The sequence below is a fragment of the Nerophis ophidion genome, linkage group LG17 (assembly GCF_033978795.1).
Source record: "Nerophis ophidion isolate RoL-2023_Sa linkage group LG17, RoL_Noph_v1.0, whole genome shotgun sequence".
In the NCBI taxonomy this organism is placed as follows: domain Eukaryota; kingdom Metazoa; phylum Chordata; class Actinopteri; order Syngnathiformes; family Syngnathidae; genus Nerophis; species Nerophis ophidion.
Genome location: NC_084627.1, coordinates 21,669,723 through 21,697,702, shown reverse-complemented (window position 1 = coordinate 21,697,702; position 27,980 = coordinate 21,669,723). Strand labels below are relative to the sequence as shown.

Genomic DNA, 27,980 nt, shown 5'->3' with positions numbered 1-27,980 from the left:
GTATATGTGTAAATAAATGAACACTGAAATTCAAGTATTTCTTTTATATATATATATATATATATATATATATATATATATATATATAAAATTAATATATATACATATATAGCTAGAATTCACTGAAAGTCAAGTATTTCTTATATATGTGTGTATATATATATATATATATATATATATATATATATATATATATATATATATTAGGGCTGGGCAACGATTAAAACTTTTAATCGAAGTTAATCGCACTATTTTTCCGATTAACCGCGATTAACTGCATTGTATACGCAAAGTCCAATAATGAATTCAAAAGTAGTGTGTAGTGCACCTTTATTGGAATATTCTCCCACATGAACAAAAGCGCCAAAACATTTGTTTTGCAAACACAATTTAAATCAGTCCTTGTTAAACAGTAGCAGTTAAATAGCATATTTTATGAAATTCAACTCAAAAAATGTAAATACAAACATTTAAGCTTATTGCCACTGCCAGGGTATTTCAGTTATCCTGTTTGTTATGGAAAATAAATATAATCTACATACAAATCTCTGAGCCACAATCATAACATCTGAACAGGCAATTTCTGAGGTAACAGCAGAAAATTTTTTTTCATCAGGGATCTTATGTTTAAAAAAAACTATATTATAGGTAGTGGGCTGTTTTAGGGAATTTTTGATCAAATTATTTGTAGTAGCAATATTAATAATGTTGTGTTTATTCCGCGTAGTGCACTTAAAATAATTATGACCATATCTAGGAATTGATATGACGGGAATTTTCCGATTGTTTGCTTGGTGCTTTGATAAACTGAACGCATCATATACATGGTACTATATTGTGATGTTATGAGCCAGGGAAATAAAGAACTACCCTACCCAGCATGCAACAGGAGTGACGAGCATGCGCGGTAGCCCGGTAAAAGTTGTGTGTCGCCATGACGGCATCTTGTATGTTGTGATATGCACGCTCTGAAAGTAAACGTTAAGAACTCAGCCAATACGCCTCGTCTGCATTATTCATAAATAGACGGACAACACATATACTCCGCTGCTTCACAGGCCGCTGGATGTAGCCGGCGAAGTATTCCCATGCTAGCTAGCCGGTCTAGCAAGCACGCGTCATTCAGTCCAAAACGGCCCGATCTATCCACATTCAGAATTGTCTGGCGGTCGTAAGTGATCCCGGAGTGACCACGCTGTAAGCCAGCCAATAAATTTGCAGAATTGTCCGGTATTTTTGCCAAATGTTCCATCTTTACCAAGAGCTCCTCGATGCCGAAGCCCGTCCGGGCGACGCCATCTTGTTAAGAAAAGGCGTTAACAAAATAAAAGCATGTAAACAACATACGCAAATGTGCGTTAAATTAATTGTCGGCGTTAATAGATTGATGAATTAACTCTTAATTAACGCATTAATTTGCCCACCCCTAATATATATATATATATATATATATATATATATATATATACATATATACTGTATATATGAAATACTTGACTCTTAACCACGTCCCCCACCCCTCACCTCCCTAAATCGGAGGTCTCAAGGTTGGCAAGTATGGCTTATGCTACTGTTTGATTCAAATTGTTCGATTCAAACAACAATGGCGGCATGACACGAGGATTTGTGTGCTGACATTGATTCTGCTATTGCAACTGTTGTGTGACATCGATCGTCTACTGACATTTCTGCGTAGTTTTCCAGAATTCCTGATTTTCCAAAGCCCTATTTCCACCCTTATTTCAACGCATTTCTATTGTTCTACCGTCAAACCATTCCTCTTAATCAGGACTAAAAACAAACTTGTTACTTGAATTGGAAACATTTTAACCTGACTCTCGCCAGATCCTTGTAGTTTGCTTAGCTCCGCATAAGGATCTGGGATCGAGGGCATTGCAAACTCCTTCAAGATAGCAAAAGATAATGAACCAATCAGGATCGCCAGGCGGGATTTCATTGATGTGACGTAGCGCTACAGCCACTGTTTGTTTCAAACAACAATGGCACCACACCGCGAGGAGTAGTGTGCTGAAATTGTTTCTGCTATTGCAACTGTTTTGGCAAATCTATCGAATATTAATTCTTTAAAAGATGAACAGAGAACGGTTTTGAAGGCATTTATTAACTTTTCGCTCTGTCGTTATCCAATATGTCGGCTGTTGTGTTTTGGATTTCCCAGCGTCGCTCTCATCAACGTCACGGGTTGATTTAGATGTGAATGGTTGAAGTAGCACGTCATTCAAGATAACGATCAAGTGGTCTAACAAGTCACATATAATTACTTTTTTTACAAGACCCGGCCTTCTGATATACTTCTCCTATCCTTGTGTGGAGCTCAGTGAACAAACTACAAGGATCTAGCGAGAATCAGGTTGCACAATTCCCAAACAGGCTGAATATTTTGAATTTGAAACAGTTTGAATCAGATGAAAAATGTGGAACTTTGAAGAATGTCTCATTTATTTAAATGGGAATTTCCAAAGAATTTGGGAATTTCAGAAAAAGCGGGGAGTTTTTTTAATGAATGGTTGGTGTTTGAATTTTTTAAATCGGTCGAAAAATGTTGAAGTAGTAACATGTTGAATTGAGAAATGGTATTATGGAATTTCGGGAAAACAGGGAATTTTTCTAAACCGACTCTCGCCAGATCCTTGTAGTTCGCTGTGATCCACACAAGGATCTTGGACTTCTCAATAGGAGATGTATTTCAGAAGGCGGGGCCTTGTAAAACAAATCATTGTATGTGACTGGATAAACCACTTGTCCGTTATCTTGAATGACGTGCTACTTCAACCACTCAAATCCAAATCATCCCGTGACGCTGATGATAGCGACGCTAGGAAATCCAAAACAGAACAGACGACATATTGGATAACAACACAGCGAAAAGTTAATAAATGCATTCAAAACCGTTTTCTGTTCATCTTTTAAATAATTAATATTCGATAGATTTGCCAAAACAGTTGCAATACCAGAATCAATGTCAGCAAACTACTCCTCGCGGTATGCCGCCATTGTTGTTTGAATCAATCATTCACATCTATGAAATCCCGCTCGGCGATCCTTATTGGTTCATTTTCTTTTGCTATCTTGAAGGAGTTTGCAACGCCCTCGATCCGAGATCCTTGTGTGGAGCTCAGCGAACTACAAGGATCTGGCGAGAGTCAGGTTAGAATGTTTCCAGTTCAAGGAACAAGTTTGTTTTTTGTCCTGATTAAGAGGAATGGTTTGACGGTAGAACGGTTGAAATGCATTCAAATAAGGGTGGAAATAGGGCTTTGGAAAATCAGGAATTCTGGAAAATCCTGGAATTTTTTGTAACTTGGAAAAATTTTAGTTTAAAATGTCCAAGATGGTTAAATGTGTTGAAGGTGGAATGGTTTGAATAGGTTGAAAAATATGGCAAGGGTGGAATGTTGAAAAATGGCCAATTCATTTTGAATGGGATTAATGTCCCGGAAAATCTGGAATTCTGGGAAGTCTGGGAATGTTGGAATTTGTCAAGGGAAAGCCCTGAGATAGGCTCCAGCACCCCCCCTGACCCTGAAAGGAATAAGCAGTAGAAGATGGATGGATGGAAGCCCGCGATTCCCTAATAGGCTGAACAGTTTGAAGTTGGAACGATTTGAATCGGGTTAAAGATGTGGAAGGCATAGCGTGCCAAAATCTGGAGAAGTATCAGTTGAATAATAAATAGAACTATTTTAGTGTAGTAAACCATATGTGTGAATGCTTTGGAGCATTCACACAAAAAGGATGTAACAATATCAAAATCTAACAGTACGATATTATCACTGTATTATTGCATAAATGTCAAGAAAAGATGGAAAAAATGCTTTAATATGAAAAATTATGTACTACTTACGTCAAAGGGGAACTGAGTTTTTTGGGGAATCTTGCCAATGATACACAATCCTTATGAGAGACAATGACACATGTTTTCTTTTTTTAAATACATTCTAACTCTTAAATAAAATTCAGCTTATGATGGAGCCAATGGGATCCATGATGTCATTGAGTCTTTTCCGACCATAACATCCAATAATTAACCATCCAAAAAGCGCCAACAATACTCAATTTGCATTTTGTGACCTGAAAATTACCCAAGTAGTAGTAATATTGTTGTTATAAGCGTTAAGGACCTACATTTAAAAGTTAAAAAGTCTTCAAGTACCACTGATAATCACACACACACTAGGTCTAGTGAAATTACCCTCTGCATTATAGTCACACTTGTGTGTGCTGAAATTACCCCCTGCATTTGACCCATCATTTTGTTCCACACCCTAGAGGTAAGGGGAGCAGTGAGCAGCAGCGGTGGGAAATATTTTGGTGATTTAACCTCAAATTCCAACCCTTGGTGCTGGTAGGCAATGGCTCCCGTTTTTATAGTCTTTGGTATGACTCGGCCGGGGTTTGAACTCACGACCTACCCATCTCAGGACGGACACTCTAACCACAAGGCCAGGCATTTAGCAGTGCATCGATCAGAGAGACATAAATTCCTTATGTTGCTGTATTGACATTATCAGCTGGTGAGCTGCTTTCTTCCCTCGGACCTCAAGAAAGTTAATTCCAGATTTAAATCATGTCTCTCACCTGTGTAATAAAATGATGTGAACATAAACTGAGCAGTTGTTAAACTTTGACAGCCAACTTAGACCCAGACATGGCAAAAAAAGACCCCCAAAAATACTTTGTACCACCCCATTTTTTCTTTGCAAGGATTATGATGAGTCATTCTTCATCTTCATCTTCAACGGGTACATATTAACATCATAACAGTCAGCATTTCCAGTGAGAGCAGGCATTGTACAGTAAATGATGTTTGTAGGCTCTCATGAAGTCTGCAGCGAGTAATCATCAGTGATGTTGTCTAAGGAAAATACAAACCTGATGCGTCTATAAAATACGTAAATATTACATGTTATCATTAATGTGCCTGTTAGTACATTACACATATACTCTTTTTTAAGCACTTCACATACAGGATCGAAGGTCACAGGCATTCAATGTTGGTTTTCACAGCCTTGCTGCTTTCATGCAGTGATTTATCCAGATTCTCTGAACCTTTTGATGTTATTATGGACCGTAGATGGTGAAATCCCTAAATTCCTTGCAATAGCTGATTGAGAAATGTTGTTCTTAAACAATTTGCTCACACATTTGTTCACAAAGTGGTGACCCTCGTCCCATCCTTGTTTGTGAATGACTGAGCTTTTCATGGAAGCTGCTTCTATACTCAATCATGGCGCCCACCTGTTCCCATTTAGACTGTTCACCTGTAGGATTTCCCAAATAAGTGTTTGATGAGCATTCCTCAACTTTCTCAGTCTTTTTTGCCACGTGTGCCAGCTTTTAGAAACATTTTGCAGGCATCAAATTCCAAATGAGCTAATAGTTGCAAAAAATAACAGTTTTCCAGTTTGAACGTTAAGTGTCTTGTCTTTGCAGTCTATTCAATTGAATATCGGTTAAAACAAATTTGCAAATCATTGTATCCTGTTTGTATTTACGATTTACACAACGTGCTAACTTCACTGATTTTGGGATTTGTTCATTCTTTAGTTATTAGTTTTACAGTGACATCATTGTGAAGAATATCAACAAAACACAGTTATCCATCCATCCATGTACTACCGCTTGTCCCTTTTGGGGGCACAGGTGCCTAACTCACCTACAATCGGGTGGAAGGCAAGGTACACCCTGGACAAGTCGCCACCTCATCGCAGACACATAGTTATTTGTTTTGCAAATCTAACTCAAAGGACTGTTTACATATTTGGCAAACTAAATTGCAAAATTCAATGAGGACAGAATTAAGTGTAGTCCATTACCTTTTACAGTAGGCAACAATTGCAATGGCATTGAACAAATAGAGTCAGGTCAACCAATTCAAATAGCTTATTTTAAAGCTGAGTGCGATTTGTCTGTGATTCTGTTTGTGTAAAAAAAAAAAGGTTGATATTAATATTATTGGTGGTATTGTTTAAAATTAATAAGACAAATTGTTTTTAAATATAAATAAAACATTTGTTTAGCCTTTTTAAAAGAAATAATGCGTTATTGCAAATCAAAATGGTCATGTCATTAATGATGATATCATATTGTTCACGCCTCTAGCCATGCCTCCTCCATCAGTATAATGGGGCAATCTATGGCAAACCCTGATCAATTATTATCTGATTTTTGCTCACATTTATTTACGAGTTGGAGTGCATTAAAACATGTGTGCTTGTCTTACATTAGAATTGTGAATAATAGGTGAAATTCCCCAAATAGTGCAGTACCCCTTTAAGGATAAACACCGACTGTAAATAACCACAAACCTAAAGCTCAAATGTTTTAATGCTATTTATTAATACCAAGAGGTATTTTCAAAGTGCAAGGAACAGTCAAGGGACCAGTGTTTGCAGTAACAAGCAAACATAAACAACTTTTAGTTTTATTGTTTTTAAACTGGCATCGTAACCAAGCTGCTATGAGGAAAACTTGATTGAAATGCCTCACAAATTGATTTTTGGCCTGGCCTACATCTTGGTTTCTCCGGAAGATGATTATTCAAGTGACTGCTCATGTTGCTTGTATTTCACTTGAAGAGTATTGCGGTCTGGCAATATCAGCCATCTTCTACTGAGTGCAGGGGATTATGGGAAATCTGGTTTGCATCTTACACCTGCTGACTTAATAGTGCCAGAAGAAAACCACACTTGCTGGTGTACTCCCAGTTCTCGTTTACCGTCAGATGTCACTGCATTATTATGACAATTTTGCCTTTTTTTTACGCAGTATTTACAATACTGTCACATCCCTGGTAAATATTTTAGGTGCTAATGCTGTGTTCCAGTTAACTCATAAGTTAGAAGTCAGAACTGGAGTCTAAAGCTACCTTCAAACGCAGTGGTTGAAGAGGAAACACAGATGCTATTGCTAGAGATGTACAGCCTTTGTACCACATTAGTTACATGTAATTTATACTACTGTTAAGTTACCTTATATACACATTGTATATGGCTGACTTACTGCCACAAAAAATAATCAGAAGTGCTAATTACAGATAAATAAAGAAGCGGTAATCATTGTTTACATCCAGAGCAAACATTTTTGAAACAAAGGTGCTGAGAATAATCTGACTTTTGGAGTCTGAAATCCGACCTTGAGGGGCGTTCCAGTTGAAATTCCAGCTAGGAACTCAGACATTTGGACTTCCCATTACAACTGGAAAGGACCATTAGGTTCCATACAAGGGATGGGCTCCAGATTTAAAAAAATAATTTCTCGTTTTTATACCTCCACCCAACTCTTCTTAACAAAGGTAGTCCACAGTTTATTCTTTAATCCAACAGAATGAGTAAACTAGTGCTCCTATACCCAGATGAGTAATAGATCGCGCGTGCATGGCTCCCCCGGTTGTTGTCCTAATGTGATGGTTCAGTTCCTTGATTGCTGTCGTTCAGATAATTTTATTGCAAGCCTTTTTAGTTCACTTAATGTTGCAGCCACATTTTCTGGTGGTTGCAGAGAGGCGGGGATGGGTTTCGAGTTTAAGCTATGCGCATGACTCTGCAATCCATTTGAAGTGCATTTAATATGTTACATTAATAAAATGGCATACATGGTACAAAATAAAGCGTTATGACAGGAACCAAAGTGTGTACTAAAGCGGTATACAAAAATACGGCATCCCAATCTGGGCTCTCTGTTTCCTATTTTCTTTATTGACACAGGTGAATGTGTGTTCTTAAATACTTGTCAAGTAATCACACAACCAGACCCATGCGACCAGTAACGCCCCCATCTCAACAGACACACCCCTCCCACACACATTGCTCTCTAAAACCCTAATTCTGGCTCCTAGAATGTGTGTTAAAATAAGTTTTCGGAAAATTACTTTTAAAAAGTATGTAGTTATAGTTACTTGTCATTATATTATCACAAATACTCAAAAATGGCAATACATACTAACAGAATTACGCTTTAATACATGTAATCAACGAGCAGGGAAAGTAATTAATTAAAATCAAATATCTGACATGTTACATGTATTATTGTCCCGACACCAATATTTTTTGTACCGGTACCAAAATATTTCGGTACTTTTCAGTACCTTTCTAGATAATGGGGACCACAAAAAATGTCATCATTGGCTTTATTTTAACAAAAAAATCTTACAGTACATAAAAACATGTTTCTTATTGCAAGTTTGTCCTTAAATAAAATACTGAACATACAAAACAACTTTTAGTAGTAAGTAAACAAAGACTCCTCATTTAGCTGCTAGCATATGCAGTAAAATATTGTGTAATTTATCATTCTATTATTTTGTCAACATTATTAAGGGCAAGTGGTAGAAAATTAATAATTAATCTACTTGTTCATTTACTGTTAACATCTGCTGGTTTTCTGTTTTAACATGTTTTATCTACATTCTGTTAAAATTTAATAATCACTTAGGGTCAAGCGGTAGAAAATGGATGGATGGATGGATGGACTAATTCCTCTGTTGTTTGATACTTTACTTTAGTTTTAGATGATAACACAAATTTGGGTATCAATCCGATACCAAGTAGTTACAGGATCAGTCATTGGTCATATGCATATTGGTCATGTGTCCTGGGACATATTTCCTGAATTTATAAACATAATACACTTTTTTTTTAAACGGTTGTGATGCTAAAAAATATCAATGTAATCATAGTAGTATCGACTAGATACACTGTTGGACTTGGTTCCATCACAGTGGATTTCAGGTGTAGATCCACCAATGGCGTTTGTTTATATTATTGTGTCCCATAAAAGTTGGCGCTGCAAGGAAGTCTGGGAATTTGTTCTGTAGTGTTTATGTTGTGTTGCGGTGCAAATATTTTCCCAAAATGTGTTTGTCATTGTTGTGTAATATCTTTTATGACAGTATTGGCGTTGTCCATACGGCCACCCTTAGTGTGACATGTATGGCTGTTGATTAAGTATGCGCTTCATTCTCACGTAATCAGTGTGATCAAAGTTAAAATGGTCGCCTTAATGTTAATAATTGGATATAATGTAATCTTGTATTGTCTTGGTCAACTATAGACAAGTTTATACTCACTCATTACCATGGTTCCAATGCGCTGAAGTTTGAAGTGAAGCATGTGGACTTATTACGCACTTTGCTGGGTTGATACTAGAAATAATTGTGCTTGATTTGTATCCATGGAGACAAGGACTAATTATATCGAAGTAGTTACAACATTGCTGACTGCGGACAGACATTAAACACTAGCTAGCTAACCATGTCTTAAAGCACCTCATCCTGAGGGCGTTCTGCATGACACAACGTTACGACGACTGGTGGGGGACCAGTACTTTTTAGAGGCGGTATAGTACTGAATATGATTCATTAGTATCGCGGTACTATACTAGTACCGGTATACCGTACAACCCTAGTTCCAAATGAGACCGGTGTGTATGTGCCTTTAAAAAGTGACATGTGACTTAGCACCCACATAAAGCATTGGTTCAACTGTGTTTGTTACCTCAGACTCTAAAGTTTGCGGGTAGTTACGGTAGCTCTGTTTAATTTTTTCACTGGATTGTGTTAGCACTATCTAATAAAGAGATTGAAATTGTTTCAATAGATGTAGTGTTCTTGTCCACAAACGGGGTATTGTAGGATTGCAAGCTTATCACTTATCATGGATTTGCTGCTCATTATTCATTCAAAGTAAGTAGTGTGTATGTGTATGAACATTAGTTATGAAAAGCATTTACTGTAGAATGCATACCGCCACCTACTGTACCGAATTGTCATGACAAGCTACATTCATAGACAGTCCCAATATAAAATGTGTCTTTAAGAGAGTGCCAAGTCTGTTTGTAGTGGGCCAACTATAAATGACTGAATGTAATAAACACTTGTATCCACCTGTCGCCATTTATTGGTGGCATGCCATGAGATTTTTTAAATGTAAAAAAGGTGGCTCGACTCAGGGGTTGGAAGACATTGCTCTAGACCCTGAATATAAGACGACATCTTACAGGTAATTACGAATGTTTTACAAACAATCTATCTAGTTATTGTGTTTATAACAATTATTCTTTCAAACTTATGTTTACTACACTGTATTAACTACACATACAAATACCATACTAACCCAAATATAAGACAACCCTGGCTATAAGACGACCTCTTTTCAAGATTTGGTTGTGCAAAAATTTGATCTACCGTATTTTTCGGAATATAAGTCTGTTTTTTTCATAGTTTGTGCGGGGGTACGACATATACTCCGGAGCGACTTATGTGTGAAATTATTAACACATTACCGTAAAATATTAAGTAATATTATTTATCTAATTCTCGGAAGAGACGAAGAAAATGTCAGCAATCGTCACACGTCAGCAATCGTCACACACACGTCAATTAATAAGAATTCGGTGGGGGATGGTCATGGCAGAAATGCATTGTGGGTCATGGGATGCTAACTACTATATGCTACTGCAGTAGCTATTAGGATGGATCATTTCAACTTTTGCCTTTTCAAATGTCTATTCTTGGTGTTGGATTTTATTAAATACATTTCCCCATAAAATGCGACTTATATTCCAGTGTGACGTATATGTTTTTTTCCTTCTTTATTATGCATTTTCGGCCGGTGCAACGTATTCTCCAGAGCGATTTATGATCCGAAAAATACGGTAGTTAAAAGACAGAATTCTTTCTAGACCCTGAGAATTAGATCACGTCTTTTATTTATGTATGTTGTGAAGTTCTACACTGAATTATGAATTGTTTACAAAAGTTGTTGCATTTGCTTTTATCACACTTCTTCTGCCAAGTGTACGGTATATATTTACAACGCTGTATTTTTACCTAGATATACCATAGCTGCCCGAATATGCAGTACATAAGACGCCCCTTTTTCACTGTATGTATTTTAAGACATATAGAATAGCTCTGCACCCAGAATATAAAATGACCCTCCCCCACTCCCCCCCTTTTTAAGGGAAAACAACAAATGGTTAATGGTCTTTATTTACATACCACTTTTACTACAAACAAAACAACACCCAAAGAACTTTAAATTATACATCCCATTCACACACACATTTACACCCTGTCTTATATTTGGGTCACTCACAATGATTTTACAGTGTATATTACAGTGTTTTCACCAAGAATGGACATTCAACATTATTACAATTGCCTCTATCACGATGTTATTCAAATTCGCTAAAAGAATATTCCCAAACTAGTTGTAAATGCAAAAATATAACTGTCTTCCGCCATGTTTATTATACAAACCCCGTTTCCATATGAGTTGGGAAATTGTGTTAGATGCAAATATAAACGGAATACAATGATTTGCAAATCCTTTTCAACCCATATTCAGTTGAATGCAATACAAAGACAAGATATTTGATGTTCAAACTCAAACTTTTTTTGCAAATAATAATTAACTTAGAATTTCATGGCTGCAACATGTGCCAAAGTAGTTGGGAAAGGGCATGTTATCCACTGTGTTACATCACCTTTTGTTTTAACAACACTCAATAAACGTTTGGGAACTGAGGAAACTAATTTTTTAAGCTTTGGAAGTGGAATTCTTTCCCATTCTTGTTTTATGTAGAGCTTCAGTTCACATTTTCGACAGGTCTGGACTGCAGGCGGGCCTGGAAAGTACCCGCACGCTTTTACTACGAAACCACGCTATTGTAACACGTGGCTTGGCATTGTCTTGCTGAAATAAGCAGGGGCGTCCATGATAACGTTTTGATGACAAAAAATGTTGCTCCAAAACCTGTATGGACCATTCAGCATTAATGGTGCCTTCACAGACGTGTAAGTTACCCATGCCTTGGGCACTAATACACCCCCATACCATCACAGATGCTGGCTTTTGAACTTTGCGCCTATAACAATCCGGATGGTTATTTTCCTCTTGGTTCCGGAGGACACCACATCCACAGTTTCCAAATATAATTTGGAATGTGGACTTGTCAGACCACAGAACTATTTTCCTCTTTACAACAGTCCATCTTAGATGAGCTCGGGCCCAGCGAAGCCAGCGGCGTTCCTTGGTGTTGTTGATTAATGGGTTTTGCTTTGCATAGTAGAGTTTTAACTTGCACTTACAGATGTAGCAACCAACTGTAGTTACTGACAGTGGTTTTATGAAGTGTTCCTGAGCCCATGTGGTGATATCTTTTACACACGGATGTCGGTTTTTGATGCAGTACCGCCTGAGGGATCAAAGGACTAATATCATCGCTTACATGCAGTGATTTCTCCAGATTCTCTGAACTTTTTGATGATTTTACGAACCGTAGATGGTAAAATCCCTAAATTCCTTGCAATAGCTCGTTGAGAAATGTTGTTCTAAAACTGTTTGACAATTTGCTTACAAATTGGTGACCCTCGCCCCATCCTTGTTTGTGAATTACTTAGCATTTCTTGGAAGCTGCTTTTATACTCAATCATGCCACCCACCTGTTCCCAATTAGCCTGCACACCTGTGGGATGTTCCAAATAAGTGTTTGATGAGCATTTCTCAACTTTATCAGTATTTATTGCCACCTTTCCCAACTTCTTTGTCACGTGTTGCTGGCATGAAATTCTAAAGTTAATGATTATTTGAAAATGAAATATGTTGTCTTTGTAGCATATTCAACTGAATATGGGTTGAAAATGATTTGCAAATCATTGTATTCCGTTTTTATATTTCCTTTTAACACAATTTCCCAACTCGTATGGAAACGGGGTTTGTAGAAAACTAAGGTAAATTTAATAGTTGTGACAATTATATTTGTTTAAACTGTATAAAATTTCATCCCTAAAGTACTGTTTTGTCCCGGTTGCAACAAATTTGCTGCATCTCTGTGAAAGAGGGCAAGTAGTCTCCACTGGATTACTTCTAAGTCGTATTGCAATATTAGCCACACATTAACTATTCTTAGTACAACTTAATTCATGACCATAAAGGAAGGATTGATTAGTGCGGAAACCAAGTTAACCATGAGACAATTGAAATACCATGTTTGAGTTGATGCTCAAAGTCAGTCACAGATTGAGTGAGTTTAATAAGGCTGTAAAACAAAATGTCTAACCCAGCTTTGTTTTGCTGCCAGCTGACTTGACCTGACCGTATCACAGCTTGCTGTTATTTTTGGTCCAGACTGGAAACCGTATAGCCCGACCGAGCAAGAGGCAGACAAGATGAAGTTCCACGGCTGAGTGTTATGCTCACAGAGGCATGCGCACATTCTTGGCGTAACCTCCGTCATCCTGGATTGTGTTTGAGCCCGAGGCGCATGGAGCTGTGACACAATACTTGTATCTCACGTGGCTCCCCTGAAGTTGTGAAATTCGTATGGTTTCCCAGTTAATTTCAGCCCCAGGATTTTTTCCAATGCAAGTGTCCTGTCTTTAAACCGGGCCAACTGCAGCCTGCCGCTATCTTTAATTTGGTCCGCTAGACAGATAGCACAAGATCAATAAACAATATGACCGGGACAGTGTATCCACATCATGAACAAATATCAAGTGGTCTGATTGCTGCCTTTTTTGTTCCCACATGGTTGCCATCGAAAGTAACTCTGCCATTCCTTGTACTGTTAAGGAGATGCAGCACAGCAATCCCATATATAACCCAATCCAAACACCTCCCCTACTCACGATGCAGGGAAAAAAACTTTTTTTTAACAAACATAGTCACACATAACACAACCTGCTTATTGAACTTTGTGGATAATATAAAAAAAATGTCTGATCAACATAAATACATCTTGACACCTATTTAAATCCCTTACAAGGAATGATGGGAAAATGCAAAACACTCTATCCACACTTTAAACTCTTATCGATCTTTGTTGTTGTTGTTTTTATCCAATTGTTTTGATTTTGTACGGCGTCCTTGAGTGTCCAGAAAGGCGCCTTATCAGTAAAATGTACTATACTATCATTATTATTATTACTATTATTATTATTATTATTATTATTATTATCATTCTTAAGAAACATGTTTGGCACATTTTAGCTGCTTTATATTTATGATTGATTAAAAAACCTTAATGGAGAACTGCATTTTTTGGGGGGAATTTTGCCTATCGTTCACATTCATTGTGAGAGACAAGAACACACAAGTCTTTCTATAATTAGGATTTTAAAGATGATAAAAATCGCTTGGAAGAGGCGGCTAATGGGACTCACTGTTGTAGCCTTCCATGCCCTTTAGAACAACTTCAAAAACCCTCAACGTTTTATATACACACTGCAAGTCAATATATGATGTAGTGACAGACACGTTCATAACAATATGTAATATGTACAATATTTACCAGATTTTGGTTGTTTTAGTCATTGCCGGAACTTATTTCTCGGTGCATTGATGTCCGTTTCCACAGCAGCACACCTCCAACGTCTGCCGACAACTGTGTGTTCCTGCTTCCGGACACTAAAACATGTGTGTCTTGTAATCATGGCAGACATGGTAATACACAAGGAAGACGACTATTTTTGGACAAATGAAGATTCACAACCTTATCTTTTTGAAACCGATTAATGGAGGATGAACTACTGCTTCTAAAAGTGAGCACGAAGAAGAACGTGAAATGTTGGAGCAGACGAAAGCATGCCGTGCCAAATGAGGTCGGCGTGACGCAAAGCTGCAATTGTGGAATTTGGAGACAAGCTATTTTAACATAAATGGCATGCTTACCCTAAATAAAAAAGCAAAAATGTCCCCCTGGATCAAATGTCCATCGAGTGAGTCCCATTTTAATATCAACCATGATAAACGCACCACGTCGTGCATGTTTGTACAACTACAGTGCATATGCTGTCTGGCTAGCTGTGTACAAACAAACAAAATGTGGGCTAATACTTTAAAGATACTGTAATATGATTGTTCATGTTTTTCAGTCAATATATGTAATTTTCCTGTTGCAGTGTTGTGCATTACAAACTCAAACGCATTGTGTGTTGTCGTAGAAGCTAGCTTATCTCCTGCCATGGCTAGCTTTTACGGCTAAAACCTAAGCACGTCAATGTGTTACTACGCTACAAAAATAGTTCCTCAATGTTCGCTCTTACAATAACAATATTGCTACAGCTTGGTTATTATACAAGTTATGGAACGTAAAGGAAGTATTGATGATGTTTTTTAAATGCATTTTTAAAGTGATTTAGAGGTAGAATTGATTGCTTCAATTATTAGCTGCATTGCAAGCTATGTAGAACAAGACAATTTTTACATGTTTGAATGCAAAAATTAAAACAACCCTTTGTCTTCTTGTTTCTCATGATTGGAAACGGCAAAATTCCCAAAAAAGTGCAGTTCCCCTTTAAGCAGGTTGAAATGGAAATTAACTAGGTAGGAGTTGAACTTTCACATATTCTTAATAACCAATTATATAATAATTATTAATTAAATATCCATTATATTATAATAAATGCAGTCCGCTTTCGGTCCCCGGCCAAATATTTAGGCCGAATGCGGGTCCCCAATCAAACAGTTTGGACAACCCTACTTTGAGATAAAGGCTGGTCGGGAGTCTGAATAATTATTTTGATGAATCCAGAGTTTGTTGTCTTCAAGACTTCTATGTCATTCTCAGGACTTTGACAAGCAAAGCCCATTGCTAGAATTTCAGTCACGAGTTTGAGACCAAGGTCAAATTTGGATTTCAAGCGTCATGTTTCATGTTTCAGGTTTAGTCTCTCGTCTTTGACAAGGCAAGAATAATCTGGAACTGAGTCAGATGTCTCTTCTTTGGATGTTAGCAGGAAGTAGTTGTCAAATTTTGAAAGTAAAACTTGAATCATGTCTTATGTCAAATGTAGTTTTTTTTAGGAGCAAATTCTATTAAAGGTTTTGTTTAAGTCCAGCTTAAATCATGTCTGTGGTCTCATAAACAAGTCTTCCATCATGAACCAAATCTTTCACTATGAGCCTAAAATAAGGGTTTAACAATTCCTAGGGATGTTCCGAACAGGGTTTCATACTTCTGATTCGAGGTGGGGGCAATAATAGATTTTTAGATGCATCGCAATGCGGACATGGACAATTATAAAATCGACTAGTAAACGTAAATAATCGTATTAATTGTAAATAAATGAATGCAGACAACATTTGGCTGACTACAGTGTGCAACCTCACCAAGAGATCCGACCAGCTCCTTTATTGTAGGACACTTATGTCCAGTTTTGCACACCTATTCATTTATTTTTGCAAATGTGGGAATTAATTAAAACTGTTACAAATGTTTTTGTTCTTTAAAGTTGCAAGTGATAAATACTTAATTAGTGAAACGTTTTTTCTTTTAAATGCATCAATAAAACTATATCAGTATACCTAAATTAAAGATGCATCAATAATCGTAATTTAATGGTGAGGTGCCCAAAGATTTCTATCTTTGCTACTGATTTTGTCCATGATGAGATCGGCCAATATAAAATACCAATATCGATACAGAGGACATGTATTACTTATGCATTTTTCAGTTTATTTACAGTGAGTGCTATTGACAGTATAACAATATCAACACAATATTTAAGCTAGTTCTTTATTGTCTTTTATTACATACAATTGTTTGAACAAAACCAAATCAATAGTACACAAAAACTAAAAACTGCCCTGGTGACCAAAGGTAGAATCTATAGGCCAACTATCCTTCTCTATGGTGGGAAAACGTGGCTTATGAGGGTAGCTGGTTAACGAAGACTGAAGGTCTTCGGCAGTGACTTTGTCCACGGCATCCTACACTACCAGCACGTTGATTGTGTACCGACCACATGTTTCCCTCACCACCTGAATCTACGGTCTCTCTTTTCTCTGTTGTTGTTTCAACGGTGAATAAGAAGGTTTGGTCTTGCGGCTCAAAGGCCGGAAGTCAGATGATTTGTGATGTCCTCCTTCCACCCCGACTGTCTTACTGGCGCAAGTGCGTTGGAGGACAGTTGAAGAGCTGGGCAACGACGGTCAACCTAATCACTTTGGTATCCATCATACTATTATTACCCTTCGTATCGACACCACCAATAATGGAGCGATCCGCCCTCCTATTAAGTTTTGTAAACTGAAACTCTAGGTCAGTGGTTCTTAACCTGGGTTCGATCGAACCCTAGGGGTTCAGCGAGTCAGCCTCAGGGGTTCGGTGGAGGTCAAGACACACCTGACTCATCGTGTAAATAAAAGACCCCAAACAATGTTCACGCTAATGTTCCATCTGATTTACAGGTGTGTAATTAGTTGTGAGTTCATGCACTGTGTTGGTCTTGTTCTTTGAACAAGGTGATGTTCATGCACGGTTCATTTTGTGCACCAGTAAAAAATAACTAAAAAAAAAAAAAATTATTCACTAAAGAAGGGTTCGGTAAATGCGCATATGAAACTGGTGGGTTTCGGTACCTTTAACAAGGTAACGAACCACTGCTCTAGGTTCTTATTAATGTACTTATTTTCCTGATAACAGATGCTTACTTTCTGCTGCAACATCTAAATTTTATAAACTTGCTTAGTGGTTTGCTTTGCTATTAGCATGCTTGCTGTAAGCTTACTCTTGGTGTGTAACATGTTCAGCCTCGTCCTTCAGTGATAATGTACGTGATAATGATACTAAAAACTGAAGTAGGATACTAAAATCTGAAGTTCATTTGTCGCAATGGAGGTGTTTGTTATTAACTTAGAAGAAGGGCTCTATACTGTGTATAGAGACATAGCTGTTAGCTTGTCAGCCAGGAGACTCATTTGTGATTGGCATAAAAGACATTAATCGGCAATGGCAATCATGTAATTTTTTATGAAAAATGGCCAATACCGTTTGGTTTGGATTGATTACCGTTTTAATGGTAAATCGTGATAAAATTCCTATTTAAAATTTTTATCGTCGAAAAACTGTGATTGATCCTTAGTTTAAAAATAAACTCTCTGATACTGCTAATTTCCTGGAGAAGAAGCCTTCCGCCCGATTGTAGCTGAGATAGGCGCCAGCGCCCCCCGCGACCCCGTAAGGGAATAAGCGGTAGAAAATGGATGGATGGAAGAAGCCAGCACACTAATTGCTAACTGGCTTAAAATCCATCCATCCAAGCGCTTGTCCCTTTGTTGGGGTCGCGGGGGGTACTGGAGCCTATCTCAGCTACAATCGGGCGGAAGGCGTGGTACACCCTGGACAAGTTGCCACCTCATCGCTGGGCCCTGCCTTAAAATGCTAACATGAATACAAGACACATAAACGTATTTCCTCATTACAAACTACACCCGTTCTGCCATTTACTATTAAACACTCTAAAACCTTTACAAAGGAAAACAGAAGAAGATAAACATTGAAAAACAAACATTTTGGAGACAAAAGTGTAATTTAAGCAACTTCTCCCCAAGTGAGTCAGAACTTTTCTTTCTGTCACTTGTTTTGTTGTTGGTCTAATTGTATGTGTGCAACATGTATTATTTATTGCTCATTTTTATTTGAGCCAAAGCAGCAAAAGCTGCCAGACCAATTGTAATTTTTGAGGGTCTTAACATGCATCAAAACTCATCGGTTTTTGTGAGCTTGTCTCGGTCTGGCAACATTTTTTTATATTTTGTGGCTACCGAACATGACATTTAAATGTGTCTCTCTAGCGCCCCTTTGGAATTAAAAAAAAATAGCCCCTGTCACCATATTTACATACCATCCCGAAAATCGCTGGTGACATCTTATCATGACAGGACACACCAATACAGGAACCCGTTTTTGAAAACAAAGAGGAGTCAGCCATCTTTATTTTTATTGGCCATTTTTAGGCCATAAACAGTTGGTACTTTAACCACTAGGGACTTGGACCAAATGAGTTGCAGTTAAAATGACAGATTACAGACAAATGAGCAATGATAAAGGTTTATTGTGAAATAATTCGGTGTGTGCGGCATGGCGTGCCTTTGATCTGATGACTCTCTAGAAAACATTAAATACTTGGCTCCACAAATTCAGATATTGATCAGATTTAGCACAATAATGATGATGAGACTCTTAAGTGGTAGATTGATCATAACCAGCGAAAACTGCTCAATCCATCATCAAACTGTCCTGAGTGCACTTTAAATGATGAGATTTCATTACAAACTGATCTGAGGCTCTAATGTTGGGGTCTGATCATGACTACATATTGATATTGACACCAATATTGCCCCCTTATGGTGGAAAGTATAACTTCCTTTCATATGCTCCAGTCTTTCTGAATTTTCTGATGGGGGGTCCTTAGGTGGTAAATGACTGCATGACTGCTGTGGAGCCAATATTGCGTCCTTGTGGTGGATTGCCAACATACGTGCTGTTAGGGGCGTGGTCTATATGACATAATCGCATTATTTGTTTTGATGCATATATCTATGAACTATATCCATTCATATTGTAACTACTTCCATCCATCCATTTTCTACCGCTTGTCCCGTTTCGGATCGCAGGGGGTGCTGGAGCCTGTCTCAGTTGCATTCGGGCGGAAGGCGGAGTACACCCTGGACAAGTCGCCACCTCATCGCAGGGCCAACACAGATTGACAAACATCCACACTCACATTCACACACTAGGGCCAATTTAGTTTTACCAACTTGCTGGTGTTAATGTGTATGTTAGTGTGTTATAATAACTTTTACCAAAGTCTGTGAAAGAACCGTGTCGGCGGAGAATTAGAAAGTGTTTCTGGGAGTGAAATAGGGAAATGTGTGTGCACAGAGGAAATACTTGTGATTGGGCCCATTTTTAGCATAAAATTGGCAATACAAGCTAAAAAGAGTGTTGGACTTTGTGTGGCTTCTTCTGGGCGCTACAATACGTTATGTTACTTTTTTTGTTTTCATGAGCAAAACCCTAATTTTTAAGGTGTGGCAGCTAATATGTTGCTGTGGCCCACCGCCACAATCAAATGCATTGAGGGGAAATCCTGAGTCATAATTTCCTTCCACCTTATCCGATCTTCTTGAATTTATCAAGTAGCGTTTTAGTTTGCTCGTATTTCCCGCTTTGGACTCTTTTTTTGGGGGGAGTGATATCCCCCCTTTGCGGTGCGACTCGACTGGCTGGCTGTGTCGACTTCAAAAGCTCGAAATGAGATGCTTTGCAGAACGCACAAACTTCTTTACCGCCGCCCAAATATATGTTTTCCCCTGGGTTTGGTTGTTTGTATTTTAGCAACATAACTCGAACAGTTATGAAAATATTTTAAGGACATTTTCAGGAAATGTCCAAAAAACCCAATTCCTCTTATCTACTACAAACACAAATCACTTCCTGCGTTCTACGCCCACACTTTGCCAACCACGCGCTGCTTTTTCTGGCGGATGTATTTTATTTTCAGACCCGGCCAACGCTAAAGCGCCAGAAAAAAAAAACACATTCACCAAGTTTTTGTTCGATACCGTTACATGTCACGGCGATTTTGTGAAGACTTTGAAACCACAATACCATGGTATCTATAATACCGCTACAGCCCTAGTAATGCGTGCCCGCCGATTTGAGTGAACCCCTAAGTGCAAAGGGGAGGGGCCGAGCAGCACAGGCTGTGAGGTTGTTTTTTTTTTTGTTTTGCTTTTGTAGCTGTATGTAGAAGTAGTGCTTCTGAAGTTGCAGCTGGTTGCATCATCTCTGTGCTCCTTTCATTTATTTTATGTCATTTGTGTTTTTTAATGTTTATGTCTCGTTTGACAGCTCTGGTTTCTTTTTCATTATATATTTAATTATGTTCTTAAAATGTTTAACCCGGTCTGATTGTGTGCGTAAGCACTACGGATGGAAATTGGCCTTTGGCTAAAATCCGGTGTGTTTACATTTCATTGCAAAATGTACAAAACCCAAAACCAGTGAAGTTGGCATGCTGTGTAATTCGTAAAGAAAAACAGAATACAATGATTTGCAAATCCTTTTCAATATGTTTAATGTCCGAACTAAGAAACACATTTCTTTTTTGCAAATAATCATTAACTTAGAATTTAATGGCAGCAACACATGGCAAGAAAGTTGGCACAGGTGCATTTTTACCACTGTGGTACATGGCCTTATCTTTTAACAACACTCAGTAATCGTTTGGGAACTGAGGAGAGCAATTTCTGAACCTTTTCAGGTGGAATTCTTTCCCATTCTTGCTTGATGTGCAGCTTAAGTTGTTCAACAATCCGGGGTCTCTGTTGTGGTATTTTAGGCTTCATATTGCGCCACACATTTTCAATGGGAGGCAGGTCTGGAATACAGGCAGGCCAGTCCAGTACCCGCACTCTTGTACTATGAAGCCAAACTGTTGGAACACGTGGCTTGACATTGTCTTGTTGAAATAAGCAGGGGGGTCCATGATAACTTTGCTTGAATGGCAACATCTGTTGCTCCAAAACATGTATGTACCTTCCAGCATTAATGGTGCCTTCACAGATGTGTAAGTTACCCATGCCTTGCGCACTAATACACTCCCATATCATCACAGAGGCTGGCCTTTGAACTTTGCGCCTATAACAGTCCGGATGGTTCTTCTCGTCTCTGTTCTAGAGGACACGACGTCCACAGTTTCCAAAAACAATTTGAAGTGTAGACTCGTCAGACCACATAACACTTTTCCACTTTGCATCAGTCCATCTTAGATGAGCTCGGGCCCAGCATTTGTTCTCAACGTGGTGACCCTCGTCCCATCCATTTTTGTGAATGACTGAGCATTTCATGAAGCTGCTTTTATACCCAATCATGGAACCCACGTGTTCCCAATTAGCCTATTCACTTGTGGGATTTTTCAAATAAGCGTGATAAGCAAATGAGCATTCCTCAACTTTCTCGGTCGTTTTTGCCACTTGTGCAAGTTTTTTTTAAACATGTTACAGGCATCAAATTCCAAATAAGCTAATATTTGCAAAGAATAACAAAGTTTTCCAGTTTGAACGTTAAGTATCTTGTCGTTGCAGTCTATTCAATTGAATATGTGTTGAAAAGTATTGGCAAATCATTGTATTCTGTTTTTATTTACGATTTACTCAATGTGCCATCTTCACTGGTTTTGCGATTTGAATATAAATGATCATCAACATGCAATGTGATGTAAGTGAAATGAATCAAACTGGGCAAACAGCTAATGAAGAAATATATTCACGGTCACATTTTATTTAGGTAAATATAATAGTACATTACATTTTAGCAGATTGGAGGAAGGCTTCACATGTCTTCTGCTTTGTCTTTCTGGTGCAGATCCGAGTGAAGATAATGCTCAGATATGATGCCCTGTCAGACCCATGTGTTGCTGAAGTGGCAGGAGCACCTCAACAGCTCCTGGGCGGCCGAGGACAGCGTCCAGACGGCCACCAGGCATGGAGCTGCCGCCCTTTACAACAAGCTCCTCCACAACAAAGAGGTGGTGAGTGTGGCCCAGCCCGTGCAAGAACTGGTCGGCCCTCGGCTGCCTGACTTTGAGTGCGAGTCGTGCGCCAGAGCCGAGAAGGAGGAATACCTTTCGTCGCTGCTCCACAGCCAGCGATGGTTGTCTCACTGCATGCTGACACAGACCCGCTACACGCACAGCCTCCACCACAGGCTAGTGGTTCTCCAGAGGATCTACTACGCACTTCACACAAAATACCACGACAACTTCCGCGCGCAGCTTCCCGCACAAGTCGCAAACGGTGGCACGGAATGTGGGCAACTTGAGCTGGCCTCAGAGCCCTGCTTGCCAGGGGGTGCCTCCAAGGTCAAGTCGGGCACGGACGTTCTGATAGAGATGGGCGTGAGGACAGGTTTGAGCCTGCTCTTCTCGCTCCTGCAGCAGAACTGGAGGTATGCCGCCTCCACGCATGCAGATTCCATGCTTTGCAACGACGTGCTCGTCACCGCCTCCTCCGTGCTGGCTTCCCTGCCGCCGCTTTCCCTCGCCAACGAAAGCAAGATACCCTCAGTCGGGCTGGACTGCTTAGCCCAAGTGGCTGACTTTTTGAAGAAGACGTCGGTAAGCTGCGGGACCGGCGGTGCTGACGTTACTGGAAGGAGGCTGGCATTGGAGCTACTCCTCGGCCTGGCCATGCAGAGAGGATCGCTGAGGTTTCTCCTGGAGTGGGTGGAGGTGGCTTTGGCGGCTTCCATGTCCTCCCCCACGTTCGCACCATCTTCCACCTCCCCACTCAGCTCCCAGCAGGCAGCTGGTGTGGGATTTGATGTCATCCATCACACTCTTCTCCAAATGAGGCAGTTTTCGGTAGGTTTTGATTTGGTATTATTTTGACTTAGAAAAAGAAAGAAAATAACAGATTTTTTTTTTTTATTTGGTTATTTCATTTCATGATGAATATTATTAGACATTAATAAGAGGCAAACTGCATTGCAGCATAATGACAACTGTCATATTCTAAAATTCTTAAATATCAAAATTGTTTTATTCAAAACATGTTATGGTTATTCAAAATAGTTTAGCAATTATTTTAAATTGTTTAAGATCATCCGTCAGTGTGTGAATGTGTGTGTGAATGGGCGAGTGTGGAAATGCTGTCAAAGCGCTTTGGCTCCTTTTTAAAAAGGGGTAGAAAAGCGCTATACAAGTACAACCCATTCACCATTTACCATTTAAAAGTAGTTCCTACTTAAAAAAAAAAATCAATTAATATTTGTCTTTTTCACCTAGACATTCCAAAAATTATTATTACTACCGGTATATCTACTGTGAATAAACAATAGAGGGCATGAAAACACAATATTTGACATGCATTATATTATGTATTTGAAATAATGCTATTATTTTTCCAATAAAACACTATAATGTATTGTTGGGAAATATGGTTTACCGTGAAGACACTGTATTTTGTTGCAAAAACAGAATAACTAGTTGGGAACATTTTAGTTTATTTGAATTGTATAGTTTTTTTTTGTAAAAACACTATTTGTCATGAACTTACTGTTGCAGTGTTTTGCCACAAATTAGTATTAGTGTATTGGTAATAGTATATTACCTAACATAAAAAACTAATATATTGAGAACTTAAATGCAATATTTTGCGATAAAATGACCGTATTTGCCATGAAAGCACTATCATTTACCAATGAAACACTACATGTTGGCATAGATACAGCTTACACTTTAAACACAGCATTTTGCAATAAAAATGCTAGTTTTGGCAATGAAAACATTGTATATTGTCATTTCAGTGTTTGATTGTTGCTGTATGTGCTGAATATTTAACATTAAAACGCTATCATTTACCATTGAAACTGTATAGTTTACATAAAAATGCATTGCAATGAAATGCATGAATTTGAAAATGTTGTATGTCCATGAAAATACCTTTTACTGTTGAAATGCTCGATTTTAAACTTCTTACATACATCCATCCATCCATCCATTTCCTACCGCTTATTCCCTTTCGGGGTCGCGGGGGGCGCTGGCGCCTATCTCAGCTACAATCGGGCGGAAGGCGGGGTACACCCTGGACAAGTCGCCACCTCATCGCAGGGCCCTTCTTACATACAGTATGTTACAATTTTACAAAAAGTGAAAAATTATGTATCAAAATTTAATAGGTAATAACGTACTTGTTGGTCTTTTTGGGTAATCTTTACTGTAATAAAGTAAAGTATTTTTCGGACTAAACAGCCCACTTAAAATCCTTTAATTTTCTCAAAAATTGACAGTGCACCTAATGTACATATTAATTCTGGTTGTGCTTACCTACCTTGAAACAATTTTATTTAGTACATGGTGTAATGATAAGTTTGATCAGTAGATGGCAGTCACACATAAGTGATACATGTGGACTGCAGGTTGATGCCCTCCTAGCAAGCACAGGTTAGCAACCAAGTCCAAAAATTTCATGTTTCATTGAGTACAGTGGGGCAAAAAAGTATTTAGTCAGCCACCGATTGTGCATGTTGTCCCACTTAAAATGATGACAGAGGTCTGTAATTTTCATCATAGTTACACTTCAACTGTGAGAGACAGAATGTGAAAGAAAAATCCAGGAATTCACATTGTAGGAATTTTTAAGAATTTATTTGTAAATTATGGTGGAAAATAAGTATTTGGTCAACCATTCAAAGCTCTCACTGATGGAAGGAGGTTTTGGCTCAAATTCTCACGATACGTGGCCCCATTCATTCTTTCCTTAACACGGATCAATCGTCCTGTTCCCTTAGCAGAAAAACAGCCCCAAAGCATGATGTTTCCACACCCATCCTTCATAGTAGGTTTGGTGTTCTTGGGATGCAACTCAGTATTCTTCTTCCTCCAAACACGACGAGTTGAGTTTATACCAAAAAGTTCTATTTTGGTTCCATCTGACCACATGACATTCTCCCAATCCTCTGCTGTATCATCCATGTATCCATTTTCGTATAAACTCATCTCGTCGTGTTTGGAGGAAGAAGAATACTGAGTTGCATCCCAAGAACACCATACCTACTGTGAAGCATGGGGGTATAAAACATCATGCTTTGTTTTTCTGCTAAGGGGACAGGACGATTGATCCGTGTTAAGGAAAGCATGAATGAGGCCGTATATCGTGAGATTTTGAGCCAAAAACTCCTCCCATCAGTAAGAGCCTTGAATGGTTGACCAAATACTTATTTTCCACCATAATTTACAAATAAATTATTTAAAATTCCTACAATGTGAATTCCTGGATTTTTTCCCCACATTCTGTCTCTTACAGTTGAAGTGTACCTATGATGAAAATTACAGACCTCTGTCATCATTTTAAGTGGGAGAACTTGCACAATTGGGGGCTGACTAAATACTTTTTTGCCCCACTGTATATAGAACATTAAACATTGCGTTTAAAAATGTTTAAAAATGTTTTAGTATGACTTTGGTAAGCGAGGAAGGCACACAGCTTGATGGCTTGTCCGTGCATTATGGCTACCGTAGTCCAACATGCTGTGCTTTAACATACAGGTATTATTATTGTGGATATATATATATATATATATATATATATATACATACATATATATATATGTTGGCCCTGCGATGAAGTGGCGACCTGTCCAGGGTGTACCCCGCCTTCCGCCCGATTGTAGGTGAGATAGGCACCAGCGCCCCCCGCAACACCAAAAGGGAATAAGCGGTTGGAAATGGATTGATGGATGGATATATATATATATATATATATATATATATATATATATATATATATATATATATATATATATATATATATATATATATATATATATATATATATATATATAATTTACTGTATATATAATATGCATGTAATTTGGCTGAATGTTTTTTCATTTTTTTGCAATATTATACAAAGCTAATTGGTTCCTGCTGATCCTTATTAGGGATCTGCACAGGTCTCCAAAATTTGAGTGAATCCGCCATTGTAGTCTTTAAGCTGCTTTTTTTTTTTTTTTTATCTTCTTGTGGAGTTTTCATTCTCCGCTGTTGACATTTCTTCTACAAAGTAACGTACAGTAACTTTGAAATTATATCTGTCAGTAGACTCCATATGGAAGCGCTAAAACTACAACATCGCAGATGAGGAGAAAATGCTGTCGAAGTGGAGCCACATAAATAAGACCCGCCCACAAAACATTGCATCCTGAAGAAACTTCAGAAAGTAGCTTGAAGATAGATCATGTTTTACAGACTATGTAACATTTTGACCAAAGAACCACCATTACATCTTATGTAGACCACAAGGAATTATTTCAAATGTAGAAAAAAAAATCATAATATTACCCCTTTAGTGCACCTTATAATTTGGTGCCCCTTTTGTATTAAAATAGATGCGCTCATCAGCATTTTGCCTTATAATTCGGTGCGCCCTAGGTTTAAATAATATAGTAATACTGTATGTACGACAACAAACACATTTCTCTCAATGAAGTGACATTTTCCTTCAGGGTTTCCGTGGTGACGTCGTCCACACTCCGGTGCTACAAAGGGACACAGATGGTCTTTGCAGACTCTCCCAGGCTGCCCTTTGTCTCTTTGAGGAGGTAAGAGAGCACATGGACTTTGGTTTAACAAATTTAATCTCTCACTCGCTCGCATACCTGCCTTTTGCAGATCTGTAACCTGGCGTCGTACTGCCTGTGCTCCTGCAGCACCGATGCGGTCGCTCCGGGCAGCGAGAGTGACGCCGTGGTGGTGTACGTGTGGGGGAGCAACAGCAGCCATCAGCTGGCAGAGGGAACGCTAGAGAAAATCTTGCTGCCTAAACCCACACAGGGGTTCAGTGATGCCCAAATGGTGCGGCATGTCTATTTTTTTTTATTTTTTTTTTTATTTACTTGAAATTGAACATGTTCTGACATTTAATTCGGTGCAGACGTCCACCGTTGCCAAACAAAAATAGTAATCTGACTGTTCTCCTCCCGTCTCGTACATACTTGCCAACCTTAAGAACTCAGAAATAGGCAGACATTCAAAAGGGCCGCAAGGTCATATATACACTGTTCTCTCTAATTTTTCATGTGTGTGAACAAACGCAAAAATTCCCTGAGCATTCGGTGGCGCACAGATGAGCAACATTTGACAAGCACCTCTCACAAACCTTGCATGATAGCAATTTAAATGTCTTATTGTAATAATCAAATGACAGCAGTCATTTCCATCAGATTGTTTTCTAATATAGATCAAATCAAATCAAATCAACTTTATTTATATAGCACATTTAAAATTTACCACAGGGGTAGCCAAAGTGCTGTACAATGGGCAGGTTGAATACGAGAACCGAGCAAACACAACACAAACAGAACATGATAAAAAATAAATGAATAAAATAAAATATATAAAACATAAAAAAATAAAAACAGGTTCACAGCAGGTGTATAATGGGGCGCCATTGCAGGATGGATATCACTCAATGTTAAAAGCCACGGAATAAAAGTATGTTTATAAGAGATTTAAAAACAGGAAGAGAGGAGGCTTCTCCAACACTCAGGGGTAGGTCGTTCCAGAGCTTGGGAGCAGCAGCGGCGAATGCTCTGTCACCTCTAAGCTTCAACCTTGTGTCAGGGACCGTCAGTAGAAGCTGATCGGCTGATCTTAGGGATCGGTGGGG

At 38.5% G+C, this 27,980-nt stretch overlaps 1 protein-coding gene across 7 annotated transcripts in view; it reads left to right on the top strand.

Annotated features, from left to right (window-relative positions):
* LOC133536205 (probable E3 ubiquitin-protein ligase HERC1) overlaps positions 1-27,980 on the top strand; it is a 114,079-nt gene that overhangs the window by 3,894 nt on the left and 82,205 nt on the right. For 6 of the 7 annotated variants that reach the window (XM_061876540.1, XM_061876539.1, XM_061876538.1 and 3 more), the window contains exons 2-4: positions 22,177-23,173; positions 26,818-26,913; positions 26,984-27,166. In XM_061876540.1, coding sequence (XP_061732524.1) covers positions 22,202-23,173; positions 26,818-26,913; positions 26,984-27,166 — 1,251 coding nt within the window. In that variant the 5' untranslated portion in view covers positions 22,177-22,201. Of the gene's footprint in view, positions 1-22,176; positions 23,174-26,817; positions 26,914-26,983; positions 27,167-27,980 lie in introns of those variants that run through there. The other variant, XM_061876541.1, reaches the window with a different exon arrangement.